The following is an 18,712-nucleotide window of genomic DNA, read 5'->3' as shown; positions in this document are numbered from 1 at the left end:
GCAACCATCCTTGGCTGGGCAAGGATGTCGAGGCTCTCAACTGATCGAAAAAAAAGAAACCTCAGCTTTCTTCTCAGGAATGAGAGAGGCTGAGGCATGGGTAAAAGAGTCTCGCTTGTTGTAATAAATTGAATATATTTTGTTAAATCTACAATTTGTTTAAAATACATGCCCTCTTTAAAAACTTAAAAACCTGTGAAATGTCAACAAGTGCATCTTCACCTAAGAGCAAAGCTGGATAAAATGGTATGTTTTCATTATAAAAAACTGCAAAATGTTTTTTTCTCAGTGTTTCGAGTTTTTTGCATGAAAATAAAACATGGTTTACTGTTAGCTCTTCTTCACATAATTCACATTTGGGCTGGTCTTGCTTTGTCAGTAGGAAATTGTGTGAGGTGTGTGTGTCCTATACGCAGATGGCAGATAATCACTTCTTTGAAACATTCCTGGTGGATGCAGGACTTCCATTCACCTAAAACTGGTTTTACTTAGTGGAGTTTGTTATTTTCTTCATTGTTTTAAGCGGACTGCCATTTTTTCCTAACTTTACGATGCACTAAGTTCATGCAATCTTTAAAGGGAATATTTACTTTTCTAATTTGCTTGTCACGAGCTTGAGCTCTCTCATTTCCTTTAATTCCAATATGACTCGGTATCCAGCAGAGTTATGTTTTGTTTGAGTTGTGGCTATTTTTATATTGTGTATAATGTCACCAAGTATAGGAGTGATTGCATTTCTAGAGTTCAGAGCTGCGAACAAACATAGGAAGTCTGTGTAAATAATAGTGTTTGTGAGGTTCTCGTTTACTATTTTTTTTAAGCGCAACATTCAGCAGTAAAGATGGATGCACACTGTGGGAGCCTTACTATTTCACTCCATTTCCCTTGCACCACTGCACTTCCAACGTAAACATCTGTTTTTGAGCCATCTGTATAAAAAGGTGTGAAAGTACTGTATTTTTCCTCGAGTGCAAAAAATTCTTGTATTATGTGTTGTTGTGGAGTTTGTTTTTTACGGAACTGTGTAAGAGTGAAATCGCAGATCGAAGGAATATTGTACCATAGAAGCAGTGGATCTTGCCTTTGAGCAATTCCAGGTAATATGTCTAGTACGCCGAGGTTTTGGCACATCTCTTCAAAACGCAAGAGCAGTTGTCTGGTAGTTTGCGGTTTATTGTTAAAAAGTGTCCTAGATTGGCACTCCGACTGTTTTGCGGCAGATGTGTTTAGGTAGTGAAAGGATTTTTAGAATGTAAGAACACGTTAGCATTGTTCTTCTGTCTGCAAATGATGGTTCGTTAGTTTCTACATAAAGACTGTTTATAGGCGACGTCCTGTATGCACCAGTGGAAAGACACAAACCAAAATTTCTTCGAAAGTGTTGAACCTAGACGCACATGAAATAAGCGGTTGGACAAGAAATCTTTTAGACAGTTCAACATCCTGCCACGAATGCCAAGCTCAGCCAAGTCCTGAAGAATCTTGAACCTCCAGGCCGTGTCATATGCCCTCTCCAAATCAAAAAAGACAGCAAGACAGTGCTTCTTCTGAACAAAAGCTTCTCGAACAGTGTTTTTGAGACGAACCAGGTGATCTGTAGTGGAGCATCCCTTTTTAAAACCACACTTATGGCTGTCAAGAAGTTCACAGGATTGAAGGACAAAAGTTAATCTTAAATTAAGGACACTTTCGAAGGATTTGGCGAAGCAACTGGTCAGGGCTATGGGTCTATAATTGCTAGGAGAGGTTGGCGGTTTCCCAGGTTTAAGAAATGGTACAATATTGGCTTTTTTCAGGCTTTGGGTATTCTCCCCGATACCCAAACTTTGTTAAAGACTCTTAAAAGTGCCCCTACGGCAGGCTGGGAAAGATTTGCTAGCATTGCATAGTGTATTCGGTCAGGTCCTGGAGCAGTTTTTTTGCCGGCAGACAGTACTCCATTTATTTCCTGGAGGGTAATTATTAATCTATTGTATTGTTAATTAGTACCTCCACTTGTTGGGAGTCTTTGCTTTTTGGCTATATTTTTGTGCTTTAGAAATGACTGTGTATAATGTTACGAACTAGAAACTGCAGCAAAGTGCTCCCCTAATACTATATCTGCCTGTTCCCTAATAGTTGTTGTGTACAAGATGGTGTCAAAAGTGGAAGTGGAAAAGTGGCATTCACAAGGTGTATTCAACATCAACAAAGGAAATTCTCATAAAGTACATGACCGTATTCAAGGACACATTGGACGGTCATGTTGGAACAGAGGTCCATGTTCCTCTGAAGCCGGACGCACATCCCATGTTTCTGAAACGTCGATAGGTTACGTTCACACTGCGCGAAAGTGTTCCCGGATGCTGCAAAAACTTGAAAAATCAAGGCATCCTTGAACCAGTGGCTTCTTCTTGGGCAACGCCAGTGAGTCAGCCGTTGGGTGTTTCGGCGTCAACCCTATTTTCCAACAATTCATGGATATTCTTCTAGCTGGTTTGGATGGTGTCACTGCGTACTTGGACGATATTATCATCACTAGTTCATCAGAAACTGAACATTTCCGATGGCTTGCTGTAGTAGTGGAACGTCTACAACAGGCCGGTTTGAAAGCCAACGAAGCGAAGTGTTTGTTCGCTGTACCTAGGTTGGAGTATCTGGGGCTCTGGATCTCCGCCAAAGGTCTGCAGCCTACCAAAGAGAAGGTGCGAGCTATTGTTGAAGCACCTTTACCAACAAGAATGAGCTGCAAACATTCTTGGGACTACTTGCATTCTACTGCCGGTTTATCAAGGACTGTGCAACGATTTCCGAGATTCTGCATCGGCTACTCGATAAGGGAGTCAGTTGGAAGTGGACTTCCGAACACCAGTTGGCTTTTGACAAAACTGAAGGAGGTGCTTAGCGCCGTTCCGATTCTACAGCCCTACAACGAGAACAAGCCCATTTTCCTCTCCTGTGACGCGTCACCATATGGTCTTGGCGCAGTTCTCGCACAGCCAGATGTTCATGGGAGAGAGGTTCCACTGGCTTATGCGTCCAGAATTTTGGGCAAGTCAGAAAGAAATTACTCTTAACTTGACAAGGAGGGACTTGCAATAAGCTACGACCTACTTTCACCAGTACGTCGCTGGACAGGAGGTTGTCATTTACACGGCTCACAAGCCGCTTCTGGGTAGAATGGGACCGGATCGTGAAACTCTGACCTCCTTTTTCGATGGATGCTGCGATGGTGCCTTGTACTGGCCGCTTAAAACTACAAGTTGTGATATCGACCTGGAATGAAGCATCAAAATGCAGACACCCCAAGTCACTTGCCGCTGCCTAGCCCCGAAGAAGAGCCTACGGCACCAGGGGATACCCCTATGATTGAGGCAGCACACATAGCTCCTTTAATGGCCGCTAATGTAGCGAACCTCACTAGAAGAGACCCTGTTCCGGCCATTGTTTATCGCAGTCTTCAGGCCAGCGATTACACAGAGTGGGTTGGACCAGATTTTGCTTCGTACAAGGCTCGGAAATCTGAACTGTCAACACACAAGGGATGTGTTCAATGGGGATCCCGTAGGGTCATTCCGGTTGGTCTCCGGGATGCAGGCGTCCGACTTTTACACGCCAGTCATCGAGGAATGACAGCTATGAAACAAACTGCATGCAGTCATTTGTGGTGATTACAGCTTGACCAGATCATCGAAGAGTGTGTGGCTGGATGTCAGATATGTCAGTAAGCCAAAGCAAGACCTGCGACCCCTATGCCAACATGGTCAAGACCTGAAACTCCCAGGTCAGTGTTTCATCTGGATTTTGCAGGCCCAGTCCACGAGAACCGTTACCTCATCATGGTGGACGCAACAAAACTGGCTTGGAGTTTGCCATGTCCGAACTTTGACGTCAGCTACGGTCATCCAAGAGCTACATTCAATGTCTGCCACATTTGGCATTTCAGAGATGACCGTCAGCAACGACAGCTCACTGTTTACATCGACCGAAGCTAAGGAATTTTGCCAGAGGAATGGCATATGACATGTCACAAGCACGCCATGCAACCCTGCTACCAATGGACAAGCCGAGAGAATAGTTCGAGAGACTAAAGTGGCGCACTGCAAATTTGAGGACAGATGCCAGCCAAGCTGATGTTTGGACGTCAGCTCAGGACAGCCTTGGATTTGATTCATCCGACAAGTGCACTCGCTGAGGAACACGAGAACCTATCCGCTCCCGTCTACGTGGTAGAACAACCTGTGTTTACCCGCAATTTCGCCGGCTCACCAAAGTGGTTGGCTGCCAGCGTCACCAGACAGATTGGCAAGCGTTCATATGAGGTATCTCTGCTCAACGGTGGCCCACTTCAAAGAAGAGATGTCGACAACATGCGAAATTTTTTCGCAGGAATTTGCACAGGAGCAGCTGATTTTAACGGCATGAAAATTATGGGCACCTGACTGCCTTAGTACGTCAATATTTCGGCATCTAGGACAAATAGAGATACTTTGTTTGCTGAGGGAAGCTGACGTGTAGTGCTTGCAATAATCAAACAACAACTGGGGCCGTATTCTGCACCGCTCTCAATACTAAAAAGTTACTAAAACAGTCCGAATGCAGCCATATACAACGCTCCCATTGGTCGGCCTTGGCCGGCAGTTTTTGCGTCAACGGTGACGTAGTGAACACGGCTGAAGTGGTGACGTTGCGCGCCTACTTATGCGGGCTGAAACTTGAGAGCGAAAAAGGTAGCTCATAAACCGCTCTCAATCTTTGTGATCGAAAATTGCGGCTGTTCCGCTCGAGCAACGGTGTAGGAGGGTGCATGAAGACGGTTTTGATGTGCGAGACGAGTTGTTTCGACACTTCGAGGAGATTCCACAATGTGCATAATGGCTGTGTGACGACCTCACCGTTGAACTGGGAGTGTGCGGGTGAGCGCGCTATCGGTGGATCGGCAGGTGCTGTGTGTGCTGCGCTTCTTCGCCACCGCTGGGTTTCAAATTAAGGCACCGCAGGAAATGAAGCAAACGTCGGCGTAGCTCAGTCGACTGTGAGCACGTGTTTGTGGTGGGTGGCGGAGACCACTGTCAACGCTGGGTCGCAGAAGGGGGTGTGTTCACTTTCCGGCGAGACCCGAAGAGAAGGCGGCGGCGAAGGGGGGCTTCCTTCGCTTAAAATTTCGCCGCGGCAGTATTCCCGGCTTCGTCAGGTGTGTCGATGACACACTCATCGCTATCAAGAAGCCGCGGGCCAGCGCTGCGAGCAAGTAGCAAGGGGTTCTACACTGTACACATGAGTGAGTATACCTCGGCCTCTGTTTTCGACCGCATGAGTTCGGCTACAAGTGCAGGCCTCGGCAACGAGAATAAGTTCGTGCTGTGTGTGTTTTTTCTCAAATCTGTGAAGCGAACATGCATATTCTGGCCGTCGACACGCGTTGACCCGGATCCTTCCACGACACTGTCGTCTGGTGCCACTCCGAGGCGGAAGAAGGCCTGCTGGATGACGGTGAAGTTTTTTCTGGGTAAGCAGTAAAAAACCCTGTCGACCGTCGGGCGACCTCACACACATATGCTGAGCTTCAGCACACTGCATTTGCCCTGATCTGCTAAAGCTACATATAGTTTCATTAGGACTGGACTAAAATTAAGAAAAACTGGTCCAAGACTGGTGTCCTCCCTCAACTGCCAACATGTCTGGCGGCATCCAGTGCATTTAGATTTAGTGACGACCTGGAGCCTGTCTACAGTTTCTGACCACTTTTTCAGACTCAGCGAGACCCAATAAATGGCTTGAACAATCAAACAGTCCAAAAAATCCATCCTACTTCAAAAAAAGAAAAAAATCGCTTTGCTCCGAAACGAGGCTAGAAAATTGCAAATTTCACCATTTTCCATGATCCGCTTGCAAGTCATGCTTTCGCCATGTTTGTACCACACCTCACGTCACCGATACCAAAACGTGCAACACAGCCACGGGTCACACCGCAAACCATGCCATGAACTGCCATGAATTCCACTCAAACTCCGCATGAGTTCCACACAAACTCCCAAATGAACTCCCATGCCCTCGAATGCCACGAATTCTGCGCTAGTGCACTGAAGTGCATGCTCGTCACACAAAGTGAGAACAGAGTCCGCTTCCCTGGGCAACGACAGTCGTGAACGCGGAGATAGGAGACTTGCAGGAATTAGTGCGACCCCCCCCCCCCCCCCAACCAAATATTTCCCCATCACCCACACACCACAGACAAGGTCATCCGAGCCGTGAGGGAAGCTAGCACTCTCTCATATCAACGCACAGGCTCGCACAATCTTTTTCGTAGGCTGACTCGATAGACCAAGCCTATCGAAACCAATCACTGTCCAAATAAATCTACTTGAATCCAAAATTGTACCTTCCATGGCAGCAAAGAGTCGGTTGGTTGTGGTAACAACGCTCGCTCACGTCTATGTTAAGTGAAAAAATCAAACTTTGAACCTCTCGGGCCCTTGCTCACATCTATTTCAGTCCAAGAAATCAAACTTTCAGGCTCAACAGAGTATGAAATATTGGTCATGAATATATGTACATCTTTTGATGAGGTGACAATGGTTCCACAAAAAAGTTCAAAATATTGGGCAAGTGTGAATTGTTGCAGTTAAAAAATTGGTTGGCTGTATGCACCACGCGAAATGCATCATTTCTATGTACTGTGCCAGCCTGGGGCCATACAGAAAGACTGCACGTATGCTCCCAACAGCTGCTCAGGCTGCCCTCCATCTGCTGTGGTGGGCTGCTTTGCAAATTTCTTGACACCTGGCAAGCTAAACACATGATGTTTTGCTTATGCTGTGAATTTGGAGCTGCAACACGTCATACTGGCTAGATAATGGAAGGGGTTAAATTTTCACTACACGTGGCGCTGCTAATCTGATGTATCCTACCTCGGCCGCCACTCCCACACTTGTTGAGAACACTGTAGCATAAAACTGCCGCCGAGTAGCGAAAAGCTTTTCAAATCACTACGGTAGCTTGACATAGATGTTAAAGCAATTCTGCAATTTCAAGCTTATTTTTAACCTGCAACTGCCTTACTAAATGCCCTTGTAGGCATGTAAGGTACAAACAAATAACGTTTTCAAGACATTCAAACTGATGACCCACTGATGGTGACAACTGCGGCAAGTTCAACCGAGCTCCTGCAGTAGCAGCAGTTGTAGCTTTTCTAAAAGCAACAGTGATGCACCCTATGTGCCATGCACAACTGAACATTTTGCATTTACTTTTTTTAGTTTTGCCATGTTTTCTAATAAATCGAAAACTTACTTAATCTTAATGTTTCACATGACCTAATGAACTTCAAATTAGCGAGGCTTTACAGTATAAAAACTTCGCACCACAAGCTAGTGAAGCATTGGCATGTAAAGCATCGGTACTCACACGGAGAAGTGGTGATCTTTCTTTTATGCAGACAGCGAGGAATTCTTGAGACAAGTTCTTCACAGGCTCTCCCTCTGTCCTAGCTGTAATGTCCACATGGTAGCGGGAAGAGAAATCTCGAGCGTGAAAATAGGCTTGTAGCTTTACGCCCTGTGCAGAGATCTTTTCTCGGAATGAGCGCGTAGCCTCCAGAGAAAAGGTTTTTGTGCCACATGGTACCTTCAGCTGCAAAGAGAAGCAAGATGTTACTCAAGTGTTACCATATAGCCCTGTTGCCTAAGCCGTTATATATGACAGTTAATCAACAGCAGCCAACACCTGCAACAACAGCCACAGATTCTGACTTGGAGCACGTGGTTATGACCCCAAGCTTTCTGCACTTTCTCTTCCACTAATTTAGCACTGTATATTTCCCTTGTTTCCTTTCCAAACGTTCCAAGCACCCATGCTTTATTAATGAGAAAAAGCTCATAATTTTCACTTTAAATGTCACATATTGCTTGGTTTAGTTTATGAGGTTTAACGTCCCAAAGCGAGTCAGGCTATGAGAGACGCCGTAGTGAAAGGCTTCGGAAATTTCGACCCCCTGGTGTTCTTTAACGTGCACTGACATCGCACAGTACACGGGCGTCTAGAATTTCGCCTCCATCGAAATTCGACCACCGCGGCCAGGATCGAACCGTGTCTTTCGGTTCAGCAGTCGAACATCATAACTACTGAGCCACCGCGGCAGCAACAAATATTGCATCAATCCAACTAGCGAGAATCACCAGAAAGTAGGTTACAAAGCGTATAAAGTACTTTTGAGCCTGCATCAATGAACACAGTTAATTTGACGTTACATGCTCTCAGCAAGCCGTCCGTTGTGCACACACGCAGTAAAAAGTTAAAATCAGCAGAATCTAGGAAAACTCGGACTGACAAAGGGCACTGCCTGCAATAAAAAGGGTAAAGATGTGTATGCACCCTTCAACTTTCCTAGGGCAGCATCCTTTTGAAGAGAAAAAAGGCATGCAAACTACAACTGGTCAGGAGCTAGTGGCCACATTCACAAAGCTACCCACATATGAAAGTTTTTTTGACTTGCTTTTGCTCTGCCCTTCAGGGTTGGCTAGGTTTGGTTTAGTTTATGGGGTTTAACGTCCCAAAGCGACTGAGGCTATGAGAGACGCCGTAGTGAAGGGCTCCGGAAATTTCGACCACCTGGGGTTCTTTAACGTGCACTGACATCGCACAGCACACGGGCCTCTAGAATTTCTCCTCCAAAGAAATTCCAGCCGCCGCGGCTGGGATCGAACCCGCGTCTTTCGGGTCAGCAGCCAAGCACCATAACCGCTGAGCCACCGCGGCGGCCCTCAGGGTTGGCTATGGAAGCTGGCCAGTGCACAGCTCTGACCAGCCATGTACTGCTCTTGCATGATCTCAGGCACTTTATCAGTTGATACAAACTTTAGGATGCACAACACTGGATGGTTTTAGTGACAGCAGCTCACCAGTGATAGTAAAAACGAAGTCTTCTGGTAACTGCAACCAACCACTGGCAAAATAGAAGCTGCACTTTCAATTTAGAGAACAGTCCTTTGCATGCAAAAATAATGCTGATCAGGCTTTCCAGTGTACGCTGCTATTTCAGAGCTGTTTGTAACAGAGGCCAGTTCCAAACACCAGTACAGACTGCCATTACACCACATTTGAGAAAATGCAGGTATAACCCTTTGTTGGACAGGGGGATACACTGGTCCCACTTATAGTATTCAGTTGTGGTTCAGCCATGCTTGGGAGCATATTCCTGCCAATGAATGTAATGCATGGGTAGTGAAACTGACAACACGGAGATAACCTAACACATCACAGTAGAATCCTGATTATACTACTTTCATAGGACCCCACAAAACCACCGTATAACCAGAAATCTTGCATAATAAGGGCATCTGAGTAACAAATGCTCCCAGCAATCTGGTTGTCATAATAAATTTTTTTTTTGCCCCTGGTTTTGCCCCGAGAGAAATATTGTTCAGCGCGCTGCCGGGAGGCATTTCGGCATTGACAAGATGCGCGTGATCTCCCATAACTGCATGATAACCAGGGGTGACATGTGCCTCGAAATTAACGCTTCAGTCAATGTGTCAGGAGTACAGCTCCTCAGAATCTTATCTTCAAAGAGATTGTTTTTGCAGCACATCGTATAAGCATGCCAGCAACACGCCATCCTGTTCAGACTCTGCATAGAAACCCCATCATTCCACCATTTATGCAGGATCGCATTTACGGGGAATTTGCACGCGAGATCACCAAGTTCCGCCTGTGGCACAGAAGCTACACTACGAGTGTACCCATAATCATCATCATCATCAGCCTGACTACACCCACTGCAGGGCAAAGGCCTCTCCCATGTCTCTCCAATTAACCCTGTCCTTTGCTAGTTGCCGCCACTGTATCCCTGCGAACTTCTTAATCTCAACCACCCACCTAACTTTCTGCCCCTGCTACGTTTGCCTTCTCTTGGAATCCACTCCGTTACCCTTAAGGACCAGTGGTTATCTTGCCTTCGCATTACATTCCCTGCCCAAGCCCATTTCTTTCTCTTGATTTCGACTAGGATGTCATTAACCCGCGTTTGTTCCCTCACCCACTCCACCCTCTTCCGATCTCTTAACGTTACACCTATCATTTTTCTTTCCATAGCTCGCTGCGTTGTCCTTAACTTAAGCTGAACCCTCTTTGTTAGCCTCCACGTTTATGCCCCATAGGTGAGTACCGGTAAGATACAGGTGTTGTATAGTTTTCTCTTGAGGGATATTGGCAAACTGCCATTCAGGATCTGAGAAAACCTGCCATATACGCTCCACCCCATTCTTATTCTTCTAGTTATTTCCCTCTCATGATCCGGATCTGCGGTCACTACCTGCCCTAAGTAGACATATTCTCTTACTACTTCCAGCACCTCGCTACCAACTGCAAACTGCTGTTCCCTTGCTAGGCTGTTGAACATTACTTTGGTTTTCTGCATGTTAATTTTTAGCCCCACCGTTCTGCTCTGCCTGTCTAACTCATTGATCATGCTTTGTAGTTCTTGTCCTGAGTGGCTTAGCAAGGCAATGTCATCAGCGAATCGCAAATTATTCAGGTATTCTCCATGAACTCTTATCCCCAACTCTTCCCATTTTAGGCCCCGGATTACCTCCTGTAAGCAAGCGGTGAATAGCATTGGCGAGATCGTGTCTCCCTGCCTGACACTTTCCTTATTGGAATTTTATTGCAGACTTTATGGAGAACTATCGTAGCTGTGCAATCGTCATAAATATCTTCCAATATATCACATAACACTCTACCACACCCTGATTACGCAATGCCTGCATGACAGCTGAGGTTTCCACTGAGCCAAATGCTTTCTCGTAATTAATGAAGGCTATATATAGGGGTTGGTTATATTCTGCGCATTTCTCTATCACCTGATTGATCGTGTGAATGTGGTCAATTGTCGAGTATCCTTTACGAAAGCCTGCTTGATCATTTGGTTGACTGAACTCTATTAGTGATTACCTTAGTAAATACCTTGTAGGCAACGGACAATAAGCTGATCGGTCTGTAATTCTTCAAGTTCTTGACGTCTCCTTTCTTATGAATTAAGATAATGTTGGCGTTCTTTCAAGCTTTTGGTACTCTCAACGTCACGAGGCATTGCGTATACAGGGTGGCTAGTTTTTGTAGCACAATCTCTCCACCGTCCTTCAGCAAATCTGCTGTTACCTGATCCCCACCAGCTGCTTTCCCTCTTTGCATTGTTCCTAAGGCTTTCTTTACTTCCTCCTTCGTTACTGGCAGGATGTCCCATTGCTGCGCTCGACTGCCTCCCTCAGTAACTTGATGATTACATTCGCTACTGTATAGATTTGTGTACAACTCTTCGGCAACTTTAACTATCTTTATTGCTAATGACATTGCCCTCTTTGTTTTTTAGCACATACATCTGGTTTTTACCTATGCCCAGTTTTCTCTTCACTGATTTTAGGCTACCTCCGTTCCTTAGAGCATGCTCGATTTTCTCCATGTTAAACTTTCTTATGTCGGCTACCTTGCGCTTATTTATTAACTTCGTTGGCTCTGCCAGTTCTATCCTGTCTGAGGAGTTAAGACGTCCTCATGCTTTGGCGTTTCTTAATCAGATGTCTCCTGAGATAGCTTGCTGGTATCCTGTCGAACCATCCTACCACCTACTGCTGTGGCGCACTCTGTAACGATAGCTGTGAGATTATCATTCTTTGTTTCAACACTACGGTCGTCTTCTTCAGTTAAAGCGGAAAATCTGTTCTGCAGCGATATTCCGAATTCCTCTACCTTCCCTCTTAATGCTAACTCGTTAAAAGCCTCTCGCTTTACTAGTTTCCTCCGTTCCCTCTTCAAATCTAACCTAATACGAGACCTTACCATTCTGTGGTCGCTACAACGGACCTTACCGAGGACTTCCACATCCTCTACAATGCCAGGGTGAGCGCACAGTATGAAGTCTATTTCATTTTTAGTCTCACCATTGGGGCTCTCCCATGTCCAGTTCCTGTTTTCTCGTTTGCGGAAGAAGGTATTCTTAATCCGTAAATTATTTCTATCTGCGAACTCTACTAATATTATTACTCTCCCCTACTATTCCTAGAACCTAAGCTATAGTCACCTACCGCCTCGTGTCCAGCCAACCCATAACGGCGACACACTATCTGAACTGATGTGCCTCCCGCCAGTATGCCAGGTGACAGCGAATAGCTAGAGTGCTGCTCACTCAGTGTCACTAGGCTTAACATAATCCGTGCCGAAGCTAAAGTGTTTTAGAACAAACCACTACTTATCACTAAAGGCTTAATCTTGTTAACAGTTTACCACCAACGCAATTTCCACTACACCTTCGTCAGTGAAGCAAGTGAAATAGCAGGCCAGGCAAGGGTGGCCACATGCCAACAAATATGAGTTGCACGGGTGGAGTCCAAGCTATCGGCAAAACTGCCTCTGCTAGTGTGGCATAAAGAACCCCAGGCGGTCGAAATTTCCGGAGCCCTTCACTACGGCGTCCCTCATAGCCTGAGTTGCAGCTTTGGGACGTTAAACCCCATAAACCATAAACCGTATCACTTCGATATGCACACATCTCCACCTTAATTCCAATTCAGCATACCTCAGGGTGATGCCACATCTGCTAGTAAGAGCGTCACTGACCTCTTTCATTCCACAAAGTTGCTGTTGGTCACCATACGATGTGGGGATGTAATTTCGTGCCGTAAATTCATTATCTCTTTGGGGGAGTTTAGATGGACCCGTGCTAATTCCTTGTAAAATGCGGGTAGCCACATGAATGGGGAAAGATAATCGGGGTTCCATTGTACTGAACTGAAAAACCTTTGCCCTTAGCAAATACATGAGGAGCTGCGAGAGACATACCAGGTATCATATACACTGATATAAGTGACCCCCAGGAAATATTTTTGCTTGTTAACATAACAAGATGCATCTGTTATAAAGCAGCGGCAGCCAATTATGTTCACGATATAATGCGTAGACACTAGAATCGTTCCGATGCACTATTAACCAAGAAACATGGAATTCTGTTTATGATGCAGATACCAGTGATGAAGCATACAAACATTCATTAGTTTCTTTGTGCGCATGTAAAAGGTTAGTTTTCCTTTGAAAAAAGTTCAAAGGCCCCGCAGGGCAAGAAAACCATGGCACACGTATCAACTACTTGTAACGATCAAGCATAAAAATGCACTGTACTATGCTAAATTTGTCAATAAGGGGCAACTAGAGTCTTTCACTGAATTTTAAAAAATACAGAAGCAAGCTTATAGTGAAACTAGAACATGTTAGGTTTCTTACTATATGTCAATGAATGTTCTGAGGAAACCTTAAATATCCAGATTTACTCTGGCAAAAGTTACTCTTTCATGCAAACAGCCATCCCACGATCCCAGAGACTATCCAGCATGATGGAAATTGTCTCCCTGGCAGTTCACTGGCAAATGTCTTTAATATATATATATTTTTTTTGCAGCATGGCGGTCTCTATAGGCAGCCTAGTAGCAGCAAAATCTGCGAAGCTGTTCAATCTGTGCCAGTGAATAAGAGTGCACAGTTATATTTTGCTCTGACACATAAAACTGAAGTATGTGACTGCATAAACGATATCAAAAATAGTAAGACAAAAGACTCCAATGGTTTGCAAATAGGTTCCATAACGTATATAGTACTTGACATAGAACTATGCCCGGTGTTAGCACATATCTATAATTTAGTTCTATCTACAGGGATATATCCAAAACAGATGCAGGTCACTTGTGTTTAAAAAAGACTATAGAAATACGGTGAGCAACTGTTGCCCCATTTCAGTACTACAACATCTTTTCAAAGGTAATAGAGGAAATAATGCACATTCGAATTTCTTCGTAGTTCAACAAAAATAACTTGTAGCAACATAGCATAGTGGGCGAGTTGGTATTCCATCTTTAAGGAACGAAACAGCGCAACTAAAATGAAGGACCAAGAAAAAGAGACACGAGTCGTTTTAGTTGCGCTGTTTCGTTCCTTAAAAAACAAAAATAAGTTGCTGTATTCTTTCCAGCATGGTTTTAAACAACATCAGTCAGCAGAAACAGCGCTTTGTAGACAAAAATAAATTATACTGGTCGCATTTGGCAGCAACAAAACGACAACAAAATGACCCTTAGGGTCTACACTGACTTTTCAAAGGCATCTGATCTTTAGATCATTGTATTTTTATGCCAAAATTAATAAATAATGGTGCACGAGGAATAGCCCACAGTTTGCTCGAGTCTTGCCCATTCCATAGGAAACAGCATGTAGATATAAATAATTACACATCAGCAATTCGGGTGCTTAACAACGGCATAATACCACAAGGCAGCATACTTGGACTGCTCTTATTTTCAATCCATGTTAATGATATTGTTCTTGGTACATCCGGTGCTACGTTTATTTCATATGCAGATGATACAACAATGTTCATAACAGCTGCCTCCGAGGTCAAAATAGAAAACGTAACAAATAACATGCTTAGTAGTATACAGGTATGGGCAGATGTCAATTCTTTGCAAAAAAAATTTGAGAAAAGAAAAGAAAAGAACCAGTCCTGTATTCAACAGAAGGAAAAAGATTAAAACAGCCAATGCATATATGTCTCAGTACTGATCTTTTAGAAATTGTAGACTCTTAAAATTCTTGCAGTATAAGTACCTGACATGGATTATGCATACCGAGTATCTAGGCTCTACATTATCTTCTGCTAAAGGGATCGTTGAGCACGCAAGGCATATTCTTCCTGTCGAAGTTAAAATTCTGCTGCATAATGCTTTAGTTGCGTCTTCTCTACAGTACTGTAGTGTTGTATGGCGTACGACTGGCATTACAAACTTGTTAAAATTATTTATTTTTTTTTTATTTCGAACATACTGCAGGCTGAGCGCCCAAGCAGGAGTGGTATACATAGACATAAAATTCAAAAAAGCATGAAAGCACAAGTTACAAAACACATCAACACATTGAGCAGACCAGTTCAAGCGGTTATTACTGCACATAAAATATAAGCACAAAAAACAAAAAACTGACACAATCAAAACCGACACCCAAGAACTGACAGGCGGCAAGATTTCATAGTCATTACATACTTAATTCCAGCATATCTAAAGACTGGAGGGAAGAAGCAGGCAAACTATACCAATCTGAAATTGTATTAGGGAAAACGGAGAATTTGTATAAGTTAGTCCTTGCAAAGTGAGGCGTTAAAGAGAGGGCATGAGAGTGGCGTGTCTGCCTAGTGGTAAGAGGGCAAACATAAGGGCTAGGATCAAGTGCGAGTTTGTGTTTAAGTAAGAGAAATAATAATTTAAGACGGAGGAATTTTCTTCTTGCTTGGAGAGTGACAATACCATTTTCTGCCATTAATTCAGGTACCGAATCGGTGCGACCGTATTTGGAATAAATAAAACGCACTGCCCGTCTTTGAATTTTTTCAAGAGCATTTATATTAAACATCGTATGGGGGTCTCACACTGTGCAAGCATATTCAAGCCTAGGCCTTATAAGAGTTGTGTATGCGAAAATTACAAAAAAATGTTGCAGAAAAAAAGCTGTACCTTGCACAGAAAATGTTTCCTACTGTTATCCCACAAGTGATTTTATTTTTAAAGTACCATATTCTTCCATTATGTGCATTGCATAATTACAGGCAATTGTGCTACAAATCATATGTAACAGAAAAAGATGCATTACACCTCTAGCAAAACTGAAGGAAAATATCGGCACTCGTCAAATAAGGCGTAATATGGAGCATCCCGGCACCTCATGCAAATTACAGCAAGCAATCTTTGTCCTATACTGCGCCGATCGTACCGAATGCACTAAATGAAGAAAAATGTGATCTTGTCCGCCATTCAAACTCTGGTATCAAAAATTTTTGCCGCAGATCATAAGGTTGTACTGTATAACTCCAAACTTTTATCCATTGCATAATGTTTTACTCTTCTACCTTTGCGTCGTTATTCTCATGTCCCATTATTGCTGGCATGTTGATCTTGCTGTGTTCGAATTAAGACCAGCACAGTTTTTTCAGCAACGGGACTCATCATCTGCCATCTTGTAGTTACATGACTTACCAGGCATGTACATGTTTTCTTTATAACTCTAAACAGTATTTGTTAACTGTAATTACATTAACCTGATTGCAGACCATCATACTGCACTTGTATAATTAGGTGTACAAGACATTGCTTTCTTTCATGCAACAACTGCGGTACTGAAACTGCTGTATATCCAACCTGTAGGGTGGCAGAACCCGCGTCAAGCTGTGCATACATGTTTTTGACCCCACTCCTTCCCTAAAAGAAAAATAAACTTGCAGACACATGGCACAAAAGGCCAGCCACATCGTTAAAGCAAACTTTTTGACAGTGCTGGTGATGGTTGATGAAGGACATGGAGACTATGTTTGCGTGCAAAACCTGGCTTTGCCACTATGACTTCAGTACATTTGCCCCATTCACAGCCATTAACACAGGACCCAAACTGAACATTGGGATGTAAGTTTTGCAAACTAATAGTTTTGCTAATAGCTTTGCAAACGATTAGCCTACAATACTCTTATAAGACCAAAACTTGAATATGCCGCCATCGTTTGGGACCCACATGCAAAAAAGACTTAAGAGAATTAGAAAAAATACAGAGGTGCACAGTACGTTTTATATGGGTGTGTTCAGATAAGAACGGTAATCGAGGTCCCATGACCATTTTTTGTTTTCAATGAAATTTTTATATGATGAGCAATTGTGTCCACACAAAGGAATGAACCTTAGTTTTGCAAGAAGCTTCATAGTTTTCTCAGAAATAAATCGCACGTCACAAGAGGTGGAGAACATCGTTCTTGGCACTTCGCAAAGTTGCAAGTTTGAAGCCTCATTCCATGCATAAAAAATTTTTTCCGTGCATCAGCATTTTTTCATAACCTCTCTACAACTTGTACAATCCGAAAAAATAAAAAATGCTTTCTTGCTCTTTCAAGATTCCGAGTAAAAAAATTTCAAACTTCGCTTCTGGAGCTATGCGGTGCAAAAAAGGCACTTTTCAGGGCAGCCTTAGGGAAGATGCCTAAAGATCTTTCCACTGAATATTTTTCTCAGTATTTTACAGCTCTTTTTACGCACCTCAGGCAAGTTCTGTTACTCTAGACTTGGCAGATAATTTTCAGTACGGTCTCAAAATTGGCCAAAGTTCAAAAACGCCAAAAAAGTAACAACTTTGACTTGGGTTAAAAGAAAATCATCATCGAATTTTGTTAAAATTTGCCTGAATAATCCTCAACACATGATAATTTTAAGGCACTAGAAAAGTGTCGCATTATATTGTTTTAAAATACAAAAATAAACACAAAACTGAGTTCATGTTTTTGTTATATAGGATTGCTTATTAATGCCTCTTAGAAATAGTAGCTGTCAGAAATTTGATTTAGCGCTCATTGAACGTGGTTACATTTTATTTATCCCAATAACCAAACCATTCTCAATGCTTATAGAGCTTCTATTCGCTTGTTAGCGGCGCTCTTAATGCGTGAAAATGGGAATAAATTCGCTAATTTGCCTGATGTCATAAGAATTGGCTGGTGGCGGTCAAACGTTGTTTGTATTCTCTAATTTATTCGTCGTACGGTCTATTGGTATATATAATCGATTCTTTAAAGATATTAGATCATTTCTCGGTTCTTAGAAAAATTGTTATATATAAAAGTTAATATTAATACGTTTCTGAAGTCGGCGTTTCCGAACCTGCGTCTATTTACCTCTGTGTTCAATGGTTCTACAGGGCACTGTCAGGAGATAAAACGTCGTCTTCTGAGGGGAACGATTTATCTGCGAAGTTTTTAATCAAGGGGAGTTTTAATCGGGAGGCAATTTAAAAATTTGATGCCGCTTTCAAAATTCCGCAAGTGCGCTTTCCCACATAAATATGTTGCCCTAAACAAGATGGCCGACTTCGCTATAAAGTAACTACGTGGGCTACAGGACAGGCGCTAAAGGTGTGGATAGAATGTAAGAAACGTATTTGGAAGAATCAAACAAAAAACCAGTCGTTCTTGCTTTGTTTCAGCTGGAAACGCATGGTCAGCCATCTTGTTTGAGACAACATTGTTATGCGGGAAAACGCACTTGCGGAATTTTGAATATCCCCTATTCAGAAAATCGTAACAAGAAATAAACGGCGGCAGTTGATTTTGGTTTTGCGTAGAGTATATTGTCCAGCACGAAGCACTAACCAGATCACAGTCTCTTCCATTCAGAAGCAGCGGTGGCCACGTAGGATGCACTGCCTTCAGTTGACTGAACCTAATTCCACAGGTGGAGTGTCTGAACTCAAGTCACTTCCTTTGCCAGTTTCCATTGTTCCTTCTTCACTTCGCGAAAGTCTGCAAGCTCCCTCTGTGGCAGCTTCAGAATAGTGATGCTCTTTACTGTTTCTTGAATTGCGTCTACAGAAGCCTCTGGCTGTGTGTATGGCCTCCCTTGCAGGCTTCCGCAAGATGTGTTGTAATGCTCAATGGTGTGATGCTACGTCATGTTTCCTCAGGAATTGTACCACTATCCACATGGTGGCATTTTCACTTTGGAAAATTTTGAAATGAGCAGCGAGGATGAAGTGTTGATTGCTACATGGGAATACGGAGAGCTAGTTAAAGAAACTCTGACCGCTTCATCGTTTATGAGAGAACTTTTAAGAGTGGCCATGAAATGCATTCCCTACAACTATATTATATCTGTGCAATAAAGAGCAATAC

General features: G+C 43.3%; 1 protein-coding gene across 6 annotated transcripts in view; it reads right to left on the bottom strand.

Moving 5' to 3' along the window:
- The window catches only part of LOC149353183 (uncharacterized), a 77,450-nt gene that overhangs the window by 31,601 nt on the left and 27,137 nt on the right, over positions 1–18,712 (bottom strand). For all 6 annotated transcript variants that reach the window (XM_089582378.1, XM_089582379.1, XM_089582380.1 and 3 more), the window contains one exon: positions 7,387–7,611. In XM_089582378.1, the coding sequence (XP_089438504.1) occupies positions 7,387–7,611 (225 nt within the window). The remainder of the gene's footprint in view (positions 1–7,386; positions 7,612–18,712) is intronic.

This window comes from Amblyomma mixtum, chromosome 3 (genome assembly GCF_055824585.1).
Source record: "Amblyomma mixtum isolate Tamu chromosome 3, ASM5582458v1, whole genome shotgun sequence".
Taxonomy (NCBI): Eukaryota; Metazoa; Arthropoda; class Arachnida; order Ixodida; family Ixodidae; genus Amblyomma; species Amblyomma mixtum.
This window is presented reverse-complemented; position numbering and strand designations above follow the sequence as displayed.